General features: G+C 41.5%; 1 protein-coding gene across 4 annotated transcripts in view; it reads right to left on the reverse strand.

The window, feature by feature from the left end:
- Positions 1-8,317: 8,317 nt before the first annotated feature.
- Positions 8,318-16,867, reverse strand: part of SLC22A15 (solute carrier family 22 member 15) — a 76,976-nt gene continuing 68,426 nt past the window's right edge. Inside the window, exons 10-12 of one of the 4 annotated variants that reach the window (XM_064588585.1) lie at positions 15,676-15,748; positions 12,436-12,498; positions 8,318-11,893 (exon numbers count right to left, since the gene is read on the reverse strand). In XM_064588585.1, coding sequence (XP_064444655.1) covers positions 11,807-11,893; positions 12,436-12,498; positions 15,676-15,748 — 223 coding nt within the window. In that variant the 3' untranslated portion in view covers positions 8,318-11,806. Of the gene's footprint in view, positions 11,894-12,435; positions 12,625-15,671; positions 15,749-16,867 lie in introns of all 4 variants that reach the window. The other 3 variants (XM_064588586.1, XM_045896876.2, XR_010410779.1) reach the window with 3 other exon arrangements.

Here is a 16,867-nt window from a genome sequence, read left to right on the forward strand (position 1 = left end):
AGGTCTATCCATGTTGTTGCAACTGACAAGATTTTATTCTTTTTATGGCTGAGTAATATTCCATTGTGTGTGTATACACACACACACACACACACATGCCACATCTTCTTTATCCATTCATCTATGGATGGCCAGTTAGGTTGCTCCTATATCTTGGCTATTGTAAATAATGTTCCGAGTGCCTGGGTGGTTCAGTCAGTTAAGCAGCTGACTCTTGATTTCTGCTCAGGTCATGATTTCAGTGTCCTGGGATCGAGCCCTGTGTCTGGCTCCTCACTCAGCGGGGCGTCTGCTTCAGAATTCTCTTTCTTCCCCTCCCTCTGCTCTCTCTCTCTAAATTAAATAAATAAATCTTTTTAAAAAATAATGCTCCAATAAAAATGGGGTACATATATCTTTTTGAGTTAGTGTTTTCATTTTTTTTAGGTAAATTCTCCATAGTGAAATTACTGGATCATATTGTATTTCTATTTTTAATTTTTTGAGGAATCTCTATACAGTTTTCCACAGTGGCTGCACCCATTTGCATTCCCAACAGTGCACGAGGGTTCCTTTTTCTCCACAGCCTTGCCAACATTTGTTATTTCTTGTTATTTTGTAGACAAGATTATTTAATAGTCAACCCTTCTTTGATTACTTCCATTTTCAAAATAGACATCTCTTGTTAAAGGGGATCATTTTCTCTCTGGAATGTATTCTATTCCTTTTTTTTTTTGGAATGTATTCTATTCCTAATTCTAATTTTGTACAAAATGGTGAGATTAGGTAGCAAGAAGGTTAAAGTGGAATGATGGTCTTTCTGGTTATCTACAAGTAGCTTTTTCAGCTAAGCAATCCATAGACCCTTCTCAAGTTAATTTTGGGGAAGAATATCTGTTTGGAGTACATTACTTGATAGACCAGTTAAGCTAATCTTGACTGTCTTATGTCTGGGCATTCATTTAAAATGTTAAATTCCTACTGTGTCACAAATACTGTGCTCGTTCTTAGTTACTAAGATGAATACGATACAGTCCTTGTTTGCTTTTGAATGCAGTGTAGCAACAGAGTTGATGTGGAGGAGTGGTGAGATATTCATGAATTCCTTCAAATGTATTTGAATGCCTAGGATGGGGTCCAGCGCAATGAGCTAGCATTTAGTAAAAACAAAAGAAAGCCAGGTACCTGGTTTTCATAGAGCTTATGGCCCATGAGCGGCCAAGGGAAGACATCATCATTTATTAAATTATACAGTAAGTACTATAATGGAAAAGTATAGGATGCCCAAGAGCACACAACCAAGGTAGAGGTAATAATAGAACTGATTTTGATAAGAGACTGCTGGAAACTGTGAAGACACAGCAACAAATAAAAGAAACAAAGTTTTAGTAGCTTTAAATTCTTTTGTTAGCAGTCCATTCTTTCAAACTGTAAGTTAAAGACTCCAGGCTTAGCCAACTGGGTCAATAAGATCAACAATAAATATACATTTGAAGCTATTACCCATGGTCTGGGTCTGGCTTCTTCAATGATGATGAGGTTATTCCATAAAACTTAAAATTATACACTAATGAGCCAGCAGGTCCTGTCTGACTACTTGGGATTCCTTGACAATGCACACTTAAAACTCCTGTGATAAGCTACACAATTGCCCCCAGACATCCACATTCTAATCCCCAGAACCTGTGAATGTTACCCTTCATGGCAAAAGAGACTCTACAGATGGGATTAAGGTAAGGATCTCGACATGGAGAAATTAGTCTGAATTATCTAGGTGGGCCCAAGGTCCTTAGAAGACAGAAGCAGAAGATCAGAAGTAGAAGGCTTACGTGGCCACAGAAGCAGTCATTGGAGTGATGAGGCCAGGACCACGGCAGCTGCGAGAGACAAAGCATGGAGTTGTCCCTGGAGAATTCAGAAGAAACCAGCACTGCCGACATCTTCACTTCAGCCCCTGAAGACTCATTTTGTGATCTGACCTCCAGAACTGTAATAGGATAAACTTGTGTTGTCTAAGCCACTAAGTTTGTGGTAACTTGTTAGAGCAACAGGAAAGTAATACAACACCTTATTACTTATGTCAACAAAAAAGGACCTCGGGAGTCTTTACGGAAAAGTTAATGCGACTGGCATTTCCTTACCACTGGTCTTTTCTGTTGCCATTTTTTCCCATAAAAGCAAAATACTCTTCATTCTCCTCCTCTCCCTTCATTATAGTGTCCATTCAGAGGAAACCATAATGGAAGGATTAATTACAATAAGTAATACAGAAAGATTACTTGAAAGTGAACTACTGCTCTCTGCCAGTTTTCTTCCTTATAAACTTGAGAATTATACTCTCCAATCTATGCTGTGCTAGAGGCAGGCATGTTATAGACATAATGGTTCATTTCAGATTACTGTTTTTCTATTTGTTATTATTGAGATTAGTGTGTGTGTGTGTGTGTATGGGGGGGGGAAGACATGAGGCTTTAAATTATTTGCTGATGACAATCAATCTTAATTGCCTCAAAAAGGATCAGAAATGTGGTGAAATGCCGTCCTTGATGTTACCGATATGTCTTCAGTGCCCACTGAAAGAATTAGTGTGGGGAAGGGAGGGAAGAGAGGCAGATCACACTCCAGTTGTAGACAGTGTAGGACATGTTCCAGTCTCTTCTTTTACATAAACATTTACATCCATAAACATATAACTCGATTGTGCTGCACAATTAAATGGATGCAGGCCACCTGCAATAGCAAATAGGAAAGCAAGCATCCTGTAATATGAAATGCATCTATAATCATTAAAGTGTCTCTAGGAAGCAAATGAATCTGTTGTATTATCACCTGCAAGAAAAGCTTAGCTTCCATGATTTTAAAACCCTAATGATCTGATGTGATGGGTATTCACCAACGCTCCAGTGCCTCCCAGTGCTGAGTAACTCCTGACTCTCTGGATCTACTCCTCACCTGCGCTGAGCCCCAGAAGGCTGACCTGTGTCCACTGTTATCAACGGGCTTTCTTTCTGACGACTCTTCTGTGGTTTCTGCAAGCTCTGCTCACATCTTGGTAAATCATTCATTTATTAAACTCTCCTCTGAGTTGAGTGTGTATTTTTTGCCCATCTTACACAATCATTTCATTCAATTTCTTGAAGTTATATTTTGAAGGAAAGCAATTCCATCAGAATCTATTCTCTTCAAAATCAATTGTTCTGTGGGGTCTAGACTGAAGTTATTTTAATACTAATTTGGCTACATCTGCCTTTGACATTTTTCAATAAATAAGTAATTTCTTCTAAACTTTATATGACAGAGCTCTAGGGTCTCAGCTGAGAAGATGTCTAAATGTTTCCACAGAGGCAAAGCTCATTTTCAAAAGAAATTTCACCCTATAGAGAGGAGGGATAAATGAGAATAACAATGAGATTTCTCTATTTTTTTGCCACAGAGTTTCAATAGTCTCGACTGTAAATATGGCATAAAAAACATTTGAATCTCTATAATTAGCAAGTACTCCAGTCGCTCACTAAAGAATTTAACCATGAAACGACTCTGATGTAGCAAAAACTTGCCAACACTATTTTGTTCAAGAATGTGGAGCTCTGCCCACCTCAATACATAAAACTCCTGTTTCCTTCCATTCTCTGAGTATAAAATTGTACCTATACATTCCCCTACTAAAGGTATTTAATTTCATTGTTTTACTACAACTACAATGGGCATTTTATACACATCTCCTTGCATACATGCACTTGGCAAGTATTAAGGCCAAAACTGAGCTTATCAAGTTTCACTCTTTAAGTTCCACGTTTTGACCTGCTTATGAATTGTGAAATCACTTTTTTGTGTCTTTACCAGCATTCTTTTCATTTTCAAGTGAAATAAGATAGAAAATACAAAGCAGTGTATATACAAAGGGTAAGGATTATCTTACAAAACTTTGTTTTTTGGGGCACCTGGGTGGCTCAGTCGTTAAGCATCTGCCTTCGGCTCAGGTCGTGATGCCAGGGTCCTGGGATCGAGCCCCGCATCAGGTTCCTGCTCAGCAGGAGCTTGCTTCTCCCTCTCCTCCCCGCTTGTGATCTCTCTCACTCTCTCTGTCACTATCTCTCACAAATAAATAAAATCTTAAAAATACTTTTTTTTTTATATTAATGGATATGTATGCAGATGTGTGTACCATATACGTCACAGTGTAAAACATTTTACTTATAATGGGTTAGAGTCAAAATATCTGAAAACTATTCTGTGATAAATACATAGAAGCCGTTTCTGTGTCATAGAATATGCACATTTTCAACCTATTAACAAGCCAGTTGATGAATAAACTTCTGCTTCTATGACGATGTAAGCGAATTCCTTTTTCTTCATAACTTTAAAATTCGATTTTATAACTTCCCCCTCAATCTAATGTATTTTAAATTATATCTTAATTTTGTTTCAATTTACATTTCTCTGACCCTCCAGTGAAGTGGAGCATCTTTTTTTTTTTTTAAGATTTTATTTATTTGAGAGAGAGAGCGTGCAAACAGAAGCAGGGGAAGTGGCAGGCAGAGGGAGAGGGTGAGAGAGAAGCAGGCTTCCCGCTGAGCAGGGAGCCTGATGGAGGACTCGATCCCAGGACCCCAGGATCATGACCTGAGCCGAAGGCAGGCGCTTAACTGACTGAGCCACCCAGGTACGCCATGGAGCATCTTTTCATCTGTGAATTGCCTAACAATATTTTTGTAAACTTCGTATTACTTTCCTTTCTGATTTGCATTTTTTAAGAAAAATCTTAAATGTTATTAAAGGTCACACATCTAGTAAATGACAGGGTTCTGATTTATACCCAGGCAATCTAATTATAAAGTTCTTACTGTTTTGCTTGTAATCCACTAAATAAGGTACATTTTTATTTTAATTTCCAATTATTTGTTGCTAGGACACAGAAATACAACTGATTTTTACATATAGACTATATCCTATCACCTTGCTTAACTTTCTACACCTATACTTTTTTTTTTTTAGATTTATTTATTTTGGAGAGAGAGTGGCGGGGGGAGGAGCAGAGGGAGAGAGAGAGGGAGAGAATTTCCAGCAGACTCCCTGCTGAGCGCAGAGCCGGACATGGGGCTTGATCTCACAACCCTGAGATCATGACCTGAGCCAAAATCAAGAGTCAGACGCTTAACCAGCTAAGCCATCCAGATACCTACCTTGTACAACTTTTTAGCTGTAGTAGTGTTTTTGTAAATTTTTTAGATCTTTCTATGAGGTGGGAGATGTTCCCTCTCCTCTATTTTCTGAAAGACTGTGTAGAATTGGTAACATTACTCCCTTGAATACTTGGTAGAATTCACAAGTAAAGCCACCTGGGCCTGGAGCTTTCTCTGTGAAAAGGTTTGTAACTATGACTTCAATTTTTTTCAAAGATAAAGGCTATTTAGATTACATATTTCTCCTTGGGTGAGCTCATAGTTTGTGTCTTTCAAAATACTTCTCCATTTCATCTAAATTGTAAAATTTACTGGAATAAAGTTGTTCATAATAATGTTCTATAACCTATAGGATCTTAGTGATGTCTATGCTTTTATTCTTGATGTTGGTAATTTGCTGCACTTATTTTTGATACATTCTGAGTATTAATCCTTATCTCTTACAGAAGTTGCAAATACTTTTTCCTAACTTACTGCTTTTCTTTGAACTTTGTGGTATGTTTAGTCATACAGAAGGAAATTTTAAATTTAGATAAATCAAGCATATCAATTTTTTAATGACTTGTGATTTTCACTTTTTGTCTGAGAAATCCATCTATCCCACAAAGTCAGTCATAAGAATATTCTTCTCTATCACTTTTTTTTTTTAAAGATTTTATTTATTTTAGAGAGAAAGAGGACATGTGTGCACGTGTGTGTGGGGAGAAGAGCGGAGGGGTAGGGAGAAGGAGGAGGAAAAAATCTCAAGCAGACTCCACGCTGAGCGCAGGGCCCAATGAGGGGTTTGATTCCCTGGAGATCACGACCCCAGCTGAAACCAAGAGTCGGATGCTCAACTGACTGAGCCACCCAGGCACCTCTCTCCTATATCACTTTCTAATAGTTTTGAAGTTTTACTTTTTTCCATTTAGGTCTTTAATTCACTTGGAATTTATTTTTGTTATGGTGAAAAGAAAGGACCTAATTTTATTTTCTTTTATATGGAAACCCAGTAGTTTTCACATCAGTAATTGAATAGTTCGTTCTTTTCCTACTGATTTGTGATGCCATCTTTGAAAAGTGCCAAATTGTTTATATGCTTGGTCTTGTTCTGGGATCTCTATTATGTTCAATTTGTTCTACTTGTCTATTGCTGCACCAATACTATAGATTCTTTATAAGTTCCGGTATCTGGAAAGTCAAGTCCCTCTGCTTGCTCTTAATTTTCAGGATTGTCTTGAATTTTTTTGGATCTTTACTTTTCCATATGAATACTAGAATTATTTTGCTAGGTTCTATGTTAAAATCTTGTTCTATCTAGGTTCTATCTTGTTCAATCTACGTTCTACCTAAAATCTTGTTAAGATTTTAATCGATGTTGCCCCTGTCAATGTTGCTGCTGAAACTGCCTCAGCAAAACCAAATGCCTCCGTCAGCGTGGACCCCAGCTGAAAAAAACCGACACATCACAAGTATGGCATCCACATCACTCCCACCTTCCAAATTCCAGCTGTATCTGACTGATAGGACACTGAATCACACCTAGAAGCCTAGCTGCAGGAGACTTTGGGAAATGTACATTTTAGCTTTAAAGACTTTGCAGTACAGAGTAGTGAACAATGGACTTCACAGTAGGGGTATTAGTGGGTTACAAATGGTATTTAAAAAAATGAAATAGAACAGAATATAAGTTATCAGTGTGCCTAGCAAGAATAAGTATTGTTTCAAAGAAGTTTTATATATATATAGTTTTATATATTTGTAAAATTTTATTTATATTTATATATATTCATAAATATATATATAAAACTTCGATGAAACAATACTTATTCTTTTTTTTTTTAGATTTTATTTATTTATTTGAGAGAGGCGCCCTTATTCTTTTTTTTTTTTTTTTAAAGATTTTATTTATTTATTCATTCATTAGAGACAGAGAGAGAGAGGCAGAGGGAGAAGCAGGCTCCCAAGGAGCAGGGAGCCAGATGCGGGACTCGATCCCAGGACCCTGAGATCATGACCCGAGCCGAAGGCAGACGCTCAACCATCTGAGCCACCCAGGCGCCCCCTTATTCTTTTTTTTTAAGTAGTCTTTCCACCCAAAGTGCAACTTGAGGGGCGCCTGGGTGGCTCAGTCGTTAAGCATCTGCCTTCGGCTCAGGTCATGATCTCGGGGTCCTGGGATCGAGCCCTGCATTGGGCCCTTGGCAGGAAGCCTGCCTCTCCCTCTCCCACTCCCCCTGCTGGTGTTCCCTCTCTCGCTGTGTCTCTGTCAAATAAATAAAAATCTTAAAAAACAAAAACAAACAAACCAAAGTGTGACTTGAACTTACAACCCTGAGATCAAGAGTTGCATGCCCTACCAACTAAGCCAGCCAGGGACCCCAAAACAATACTTATTCTTATATATATACACACATATTTATACACATAAAATATATATATATTTTTAAAGATTTTATTTATTTATTTGAGAGAGAGAGAATGAGAGAGAAAGCACATGAGAGGGGGGAGGGTCAGAGGGAGAAGCAGACTCCCCGCCGAGCAGGGAGCTCAATCCTGGACTCCAGGATCATGACCTGAGCCGAAGGCAGTCGCTTAAACAACTGAGCCACCCAGGCGCCCTACACATAAAATATTTTAAACATTATATAAATAAGGGTTGAGAGAAAGAGAAAGTGAGAATAAGAGGGAGAAAGAGAGAATATATACAAAAAAGAAAACATTTCTTATTATGGGTCATGATCAAGAAAGTTTGAAGGCCAAGGTCCCAGGAAGGTGCAGAGACCCTATGTGCTAATTCACCACATGTAGTACAATATCCCTTATTTTGCTAAGGAAGTTTCATCTGCTAATGGCTTTTATTTTGAATAGGTGAATTTTGCCAAATAATATTTATATATATATTGAGGTAATTGTAAGTTCTTTCTCCTTTAATATAATACACAGATGAATTTCCAACAATGCATCATCTTTGCATTTTTCTCTAAAAATATTTTTTTTGAAAGATTTTATTTTTTTTTATTTGACAGAGACACAGCGAGAGAGGGAACACAAGCAGGGGGAGTGGGAGAGGGAGAAGCAGGCTTCTCACCGAGCAGGGAGCCCGATGTGGGGCTTGAACCCAGGGCCCTGGGATCATGACCTGAGCCGAAGGCAGACACTTAACGACTGAGCCACCCAGGCGCCCCTCTAAAAATATTTTTATAGTTACCTATTGTGCCATGACTCCCCAACTTTGCTACAGCCCCTGTCCCACATACCATCCATAATTTCTAGCAGATTCTATATTTGCCCAGTTTGTCAAAGATGCTTCTATACATCCTAACACATTCTTTAAGAACAACAAATGTCTATGCTTTGTGATTCTTTATTAAATTAATAAGAAGCCAAAATATCTGCACTTTATTTAATTAAAAAATTCTCTATAGATAACTTTCCAATCTCAGAACCAATGATCTAATAAGAATTTGTAATGGAAGAGTAAGTCCTATTGGAAAGCTGTATTTTAATTCTGATATGCAGGTGCCTGGGTGGCTCAGTTGATTAAGCATCTCCCTTCAGCTCAGGTCATGGGATTGAGCCCCCATTGGGCTCCACGCTCAGCAGGGAGTCTGCTTCTCCCTCTCCCTCTGCCCCTCCCCTGTCCCCTCACCGCTTGCTTTTGTGTGCTCTCTCTCAAGTAGATAAATAAAATCTTGAAAAAGATAATAATTCTGATATGCTAGTGACAATTACTTCAGTGTTTTTGTTAAGAATATAAATCTACTGGGTGCCTGGGTGGCTCAGTCGGTTAAGCGTCTGCCTTCGGTTCAGGTCATGATCCCGGGTTCCCGGATTGAGTCTCACATCAGGCTCCCAGCTCAGTGGGGAGCCTGCCTCTCCCTCTCCCTCTGCTGCTCCCCCTGCTTGTGCTTTCTCACTCTGTCAAATAAATAAAATCTTAGAAAAAAAAAAGAATATAAATCTACTAACGGTACCTTCATCAATTTGACCTCCACAAAAATACCTGCCCAGATTATATTCACTTAAGCAGTGCCTCAGAAACTTTCATTTGCTTCTTATTTGTTGTATTTTATTTGCTTATTTTTAAATACTAAAGAATGTCTATATTGCTGGAAAGCAGCCAAATGACAAATATTGCATTTTCAATGGGCACTGGTTTTAACTCACCAAATCAGGAAACTACAACACTGTTTCTTTTAACATATTGGTACCAAGGTTCTGGACAAGCTATTCTAAGACCTTTGACCCTAGAAACTGGGGGTTTCTTATGTGTCTTACATTTTTCTTGCTGTTTTTGAGGAGAAATTTAATTTTGAATAAAAAAAGATGCTTTTTACAAATCATTTGTACAAATTATGTTCCCTGTAAATTAAAAGCTTTCCAGTCATTTAATCAGTGCAAATATACACAGGTACACATTCTCTATAATCACTATTCTTCAACATTTAATATCAAAAGGAAAAAAATCTCTTTATAAAAGGTGGTAGATTGAAAAAACAGTAAATATTAAACTTCACCAAAGGACCATCTAGAAAGAAACGACGACCTTATCAGTGACACACTGACTCGAGCAGTTGGTAGCCTGCCTGGCCTTATTAGGCAACATGTATAACCCCCTTCCCTTTTTCCACCCCACAGCTGGGGAAGCAGGAGACCCAGGGATAGAACTAATGGAATCCTCATTTATTTAGCCAGAGGCAGAGGGAACCCCAGTGCCAACAGAGAGATGGATTCCCAACTGGTCTTCAGTTAGAAAGAAGCCATCACACTGGTTGCCTCTGGGTGTTGGGCCTATGGGTGATAGATTTTTTAACTTCTAGTTTCCAAATTTTCTATAATGGGACGTATTACTCTCATAATGCAAAGAGCGCTCCAACTGACCAAAGAGCACATATATGCTAGTTCAGTGTTTTATTTTTAATGCCCAACCACTAAGAAGACCTTCTAAGTGTCCTTGTAAGTTCCTCCTCTCTTCCTCTCCTGGTCGGGGGCAGGGTCTCCATCTGCCAGAGATGGACAAGCAGGATTCCACAGTTTGGGGGTTTGGGTTGCATTTGCCTGGGATTTATAAAAATGATACTGTAAGGAGTTCCACAGTTTTCTTGATGGTTAGAAACAGTAATATTTATTAAATCCTTATTGTGTCTAGGCCCATATTCTTCTGGGCATAGCAGGGAGAAACAAACAGCAGGAGAGATGGCCCTTATTTATGAAGAGCTCAAAATATCATCAAGGGCATAAAAGACATAAAAATACTTTAACAAATACAAAGGTACTGATACGAGTGCAAACCAAGAGGTTAGCATGGAAGAGGACGGGAAAGTGTCAGAGCCAAGTGGGGGTGATGCCTCTAAGATTTCCAGAAGCAGGCCCCATGACGTCTTCTCTTTACCTCCAATGCAACTTCTCTTTCTCCCAGAGTTAGTAAAACGGAAATTCTGAAGACACAGAAATGTTCCTTGTTGGGAAAGCAGCCTTAGGCCATATTGCACAAACTTGTTGATTCCAGGGTAATACTACTCCTACTTGAGATAGCATTCAAGTTTCAAGGGAAACAGGTATTTCCAGCATATGATTTTAGAAAACTTAAGTATGACAGACTTATTTGAAAGTTGGCAGTACTTCATGAAAAAAGCCACATTTCCTATGAAATTACTTGCTTTTCACTCTGATTACAGAGGCAGGGACTGATCTGGGATCAGAAGTGTTCAAGTTAATGGTTGCCCAAGTGCCTCGTTGCACAATGCCGAAAACAGAACAAACAAAAACCCGTGACAGATCATTTTCTTTTCTTCCTTATAAAGCTGCCCCCTTTCAAGTGCCAACATGACTGTCACTCTGCAACTGCCCTCCACCTTCACAAAGCTTCATCCCTTACCGAGCACGGTTCTGAAGTGAGTGCTGGTACTGGAATCTGAGATGGACCAGTTTCTGGAGACGCACACAGGTCTGAACTGTCAAAGGGAGTGGACAGGGAACTGCAGCCACACCTCGGGCTCTCAGAAAATCGCTTCAGTACAGTTGGCTTTTCCTAGGCGATCGTCTGTGGGACTCAAGGCACGAGGAGCTCAAGCCAACCCTGAGCTTGGGAAGCAAGGGGTGGACAGTTAGGGTAAAGCTGGAGGCCTTGGGCCACATACAATCACCTCTCAGTGCTTTTCCTCTGGCAAAAAACTGGAATGCGAACAACAGCCGGCCTCAAGAGATTCCTGGTGAGGCACAGATGATGGGGGTAGACGTCAAATATGGTATTAGAATGAAATCTTAAGGATGGGTTATCTTATCCCACTAACGAGGTGAGAAGGAATTTTACATGTCTGCCTTTAGGTCATGATCAAGGATAAGCAACACAGTCAGACTTCCAGAAACAAATTAGCTTTCCACTCTGGCGTGCGGATTTGAGCTATCTGGCCAGAAGCCATGGTTCGGAAATAAACCTGAATTGTGGACTAAGGAATGACTGTTCCCTCAGTACCGTGATGTCCTCACTCATGAAATCTCTTCTCCACCGTCCTTTGTGCCTGAAAAAAAAATGAGCCCATGCTGAGGACCTTCCATGCATGTTCAAGCCTGTGCTTCTACAATTCTTATGTTTCCTGGAAAAGCCTGCCTTTGCCAGAGGCAAGGAGATCATCTGCTTGTGAGGGGGGAGCCGGGGCTCTTCACTTAATCATCTGGGTTTCTTCATCTGCATCGAAAAACTCCTCTTCCTCACTCTCACTGCCTAAAGTGTTGTCCTTGTCTGCAGACTGAAAGGGGAAAGGAGAACCAGAGTGGTCACATGACGCCATGACATTTCTAAAATGAACATTATTAGCTAGCACTCAACCCACAAATGCATTTTTATGACATCTCCCCTAGATTTCACCCTAAAGTGTTCTACGAAAGTGAATGAATCACCAGCCACCTTCATTTCTCTAAAAAACCAGTTGCTATTAATCTCACACCTCTGTTTTCCAACAGTTTTGCTTGGTTTTATTAAATCTAACCAGAACATTCTTCTGCCGCCCCCCCAAACTATCATCATCCCAAGAGGTACATCTGAAAGATTAAGAAGACTATGAAGACTGGGGCGCCTGGGTGGCTCAGTCGTTGGACGTCTGCCTTCGGCTCAGGTCATGATTCCAATCCTGGGATCGAGTCCCGCATCGGGCTCCCTGCTCCACAGGAGGCCTGCTTCTCCCTCTCCCACTCCCCCTGCTCGTGTTCCCTCTCTGGCTGTGTCTCTCTGTCAAATAAATAAATAAAATCTTAAAAAAAGAAAAAGAAGACTATGAAGACTGTGCCATACCTGTGTCGGATCCAAGGTCTGTAAAGATAATGCTTCCTCCCCCAGCCTCCGATATGAATACACCTGAAGGTCGGAAAATGTCTCTAGCAATGGGCTGTTAAGGGTTTCCGGCAATAATAAACTCAGGAGGCCCGAAGTCAGGCCAGTGACTCCAAAGACAATGAAGGGTAAAGACCACTGCACGTATCTCTGTGGGGGCAGGGAGTAGAACAAAAACATACGAAAACTCGGTATCCATTTCCCAGCACGTGACATCAGCAGGCTTATGACCGAGGCATGGCCATGTTTACTATTCCCACTAGCATACACAATAAGCCACTTCCTTCCCCATGGAGAGTTACCCTGGAAAATCATGGAGTGGTTGCTCGGGCACGCAGCAGCGGGAGCGAGTACACAGAGAGGTGGCAGAGGTGTGGATCGGATCAGAAGCAGGGGGGTGGGTACTGCTTTCACTGCAGGCAACTCGCTTAGAACACAGGGATCTCCACATACTCTTCGCTTGGGAGACACCTCAAATACTCGCTCACCATAAACTTTAAAGTTCTCCACACTGGAATCAGCCAATCAGTATGCTCGCTGATTCACTTAGCACCGAGTGAGGGGACAGGCAGGGCTAGTAGGGAGAGATAGGGAGGGGGCTCCCGTGATCAGGCTCACAGAAATCCCCAAAATGTGGAGGTGTAAGGAAACCAGAGATAAGGGAACACACCGGACCACCCTGCCCTAGGTGTCGGAGGAGGGGGGTCTTTTTTTATGACAGTCACCTGGGACCAACAGAGAATAACCAGACCCTAAAAAAAGTAAGCCATTAAAGATGTTATCACTAGTCCTTACACAAAAGTGCTATCAGTAGAGGAATTAAAAAGATTTAAGTTCCCTGGTTAGCTTTCAATAAAAGACCAATCCTAAAAGCCCTCAGGGGCAAACCTGTTGGGGCCCCTCACTGCTGAGAGCTTTTTTATTGTATCCTTGCTTAATAAAAACTCTATCCCTTTCCTCACTCTCCTTTGTCCGGGAGATTCATTCTTTAACTCCATGAGACGAGAACCTCGCTCTTCCGCTTCAGCAACATGCCCAGAGGATGGTGTTAAAATTACGAACACCCCAAAAAGAAAAAGAAAACCCTAAAGAACCCTAGCACATCCGTGTGATTTGGAAACTACCTGAACACGGTGATACAGCTTTGCTTCAGAGATCCGACAGACATTCTCAGGAAAATTTACAGTTTCTTGAAAAACAAACTGGCTCAAAGATAATGACATAGAAAAATGTGTTGTTCTCGAGCCACTGGGGTGTTACTCTGGGGCCTTTCTGAGCTGATCAACATTCTTGAATTCCTGTATAGGAGTTGCTTAGCTTTATGCTTTTCTCTTTGGGACTTCCAAATTGTGTGGATAGAACCACTCCTAGTTAGGATATCCTCTGCCTGATTTTTCAGAAGTAAAAAGATGATGGACAAAGTGGGGCGAGGGATGGAGGTGGGAGGGGAGAATCTCACTTCTGGAGCCCACATGCAAACACAAGTCCAACACTGTGGGTGTGCTGCTGGATCAAGGGGGACACAACACTCTCATCTCTTCTCAACTGAGCAGGAACAGAGGCACAGTGCTAGGTATTCTAATGTTCTAGGAGAGCCATCCAGATTCGGAGATCTTTAGAGATAAACCCCTAATGTCCACACACTTTGCAGAATGGAACTAATTTATATTAGAGAAATGGTCTTATAGTGTAAAATTAAGCACGAAACATGGAAAGAGATACTCATGAAAAGGAAGTATACTGCAAGTCAAAGACGGACGGACGGAAGGAAGGAAGGAAGGAAGAAAAGGAAGGAAAAGAAAGGAAAGGAAAGGGGAAGGAAGGAAGGAAGGAAGGAAGGAAGGAAGGAAGGAAGGAAGGAAGGGAGAAAAAGAAAGAAAGAAAGAAAAGGCCACAGTGGTATTTCAGAGACATCCTCCTGTACTAGTGAGACAGGGAAACCAAAGGGATGCTATGAGAGAAAAAGCTGTTTTTCCCTTTGCTGCTTTTCCTGCTTCTCCTCTTGCTAGAACTTGCACTCCCAGCCCACTTTACACATGCTTTGTAACGCAAATCGCATAGAGGTCCTTCTTGTAAGAGGCCAGGACTTAATGATTTCTCTAGAATAGATAACATCTAAGGAAGGACCAGGTGACAATAACCAGGTGAAGCTATCATATGTGCATTCCAGACCACTGGAGACATTCTAGACATCTCCACGCCAAGACACCTTGGCTCCAAGGAATAACACCGGGGCCCTTGTCTTTGTCCTAACCGGTTCCTGGATGCCTGGATGCCTGAGAGGACACATACACCAGACCACTCCCAACCCCATGGACAAAGATGAGACTCCTTCCTTTCCTTTCTGAGCCTCCCAGACAGTCACTCCATCTGTATCTGCTCTCTCTAGATCTTCAATAAACTTTCACCTCCTGCTGGCTCACATTTGATTTCCATGCTGCGTGAAGCCAAGGACCCTCCTGGCTGGTCCTGTGGGAACCCCCTGGGTGTATCGCTAGTGGGGAGAACAGTTGTCTACACAGCACATCCAGGCACCCCTCGTTGAGTGCTGGCTGGGAGGGCAATAGGTCTGCTCAGCAGAGACATGAGCAGGGGCTCCAGGGATTAATCCGTCACAGAACTGGAACATTTCAAGACTGGAAGGATTTTCAGGGCTGCCATTAGGTCTACCCCCTTTCTTTTGACTACGACATTTAGGAAACGCTAAAAACTTTTAATAGACACACTGCTAGGCATGTTTCTCTTCTAATTTTCTTGCGTAAGTGGTGTGCCTTTGGGCAAGTTACCTAACCTGCTTCTGCTGATTTCTCATCTTTAATAGAGGGCAACAACCATGCCCGCCTCACATGGTTCTTGTGAAGCTTACTCGAGATGATATGTGTCGAAGTGCTCAACACACCGCAGAAGCTTAATAAATATTCACTGACTGGCTAACTGATGAATGGAGATAGGAAGGGGCACACTGGCATTAGCTAACTCTCCAGTGAATGCAGATAAGCAAACACGCGGAGCCTGGGGGTAAGAGCATCCTGGATCCAAGCCCATCTGCCCTGAGGGATATGTAATCTAAAAGATACAAGGTTCCCATGCGAGGCAGGGGGATCTTAAGTGGCAACTGTTCATTACCACCTTCTACTCAAAGGCACAAGCATTTCCAAAGCAGAGAATCCAGAAAAACAAAACTAGGAGGTACAAACCAACCAGTGAGGGAATGAAGGGGGCAATAATCCCACCAACTCGGGAGAACATAGAACAAGTTCCAAGCCCAACGTTCCTGAAAGGCATAAAAAGGGGGGAAAAAATCAGTAAGTTCTGGCAGGGGTGGGGGAGGGGGGAGTGTAAAGACCCTGTGGGACAATGGGCCTGTAATAATAAATCCCAAGGTGGAGGAAGCCCGAGCAGTGCTGCCTGCTAGAACATTCTGAGCTCCTGGAAATGTCCTATAACCGCACTGTCCAATATGGAAGCCTCTAGACAGCTATTCACACTCGAAATGCGGCTAGTGAGAACGAGGAACTGGGTTTTTCATTTGCTTCATTTTAATTAGTTTAAATTTAAATAGCCACATGAGGCTAGTAACTCCCATACTGGACAGTGCAGTTATTATGGAGGACGGTTGTAGAAATGACCATGCGAATGTTTCTTGTCAAATATTCTTACGGGTTTTTGTGTGAGGTTTCCTATGAATTGATATACCCATGAAGAGCCGGGCCTTTATGATCTGAGAAGTCTGCCCATTTATTTAAATTCAACAAATTGATGATTCACGGGTCAGGCGTATGACTAGGAATTGAGCACATATTCTCAGGAGACCAGGAACGTGACCTTCGTGAGGAGTATGGACATGCAAGAGGTGAGAGGGGGCGGGAATGAGAGTGGTTACAGGTGGGGTGAGGTGGGGTGGCCACGCAGCGCCCTCTCACCCCAGCCTAATTGTTAGCAATGGCAAAATGGTCATCCTAGCATCACAGCTCGCCGCCAGAGAAAACAGGTCAGAGGAATAATTAGGAAATGCCCAGCCAATCACAGACAGCCTGGGAAAAACTGGAGGGAAAGGGACTTAAAATTAATAGGCAGAAAGAATCATTCAGTTCGCACGGATGAGGGAAACATTTGGAATGATCTCTGAAAAGCCTGGGGAAGTGCTGAGCCAGGGAGCTCCTGCCCGGCCCTCAGAGGCAGTTCTAAGAAGACTGAGCTACATCCCTGCCCTTCCCATCTTGTTTTCAGACTTATTTTATGAGGGGAAACTTCAGAGTATGTTCTTTTTGATAGGAGCATGTCCTCCTCATTAGAAACCACATTTAACAACTAATATGGAAACCTCATCATCACTTCTAAGTGTAATTATCTTTTTAACAATGTGTATATTCTGAATGAAAATGTAGGTCCT

Source organism: Mirounga angustirostris, unplaced genomic scaffold, assembly GCF_029215605.1.
Source record: "Mirounga angustirostris isolate CCGP_5_RB_7025 unplaced genomic scaffold, mMirAng1.0.hap1 SCAF_4, whole genome shotgun sequence".
Classification (NCBI taxonomy): domain Eukaryota; kingdom Metazoa; phylum Chordata; class Mammalia; order Carnivora; family Phocidae; genus Mirounga; species Mirounga angustirostris.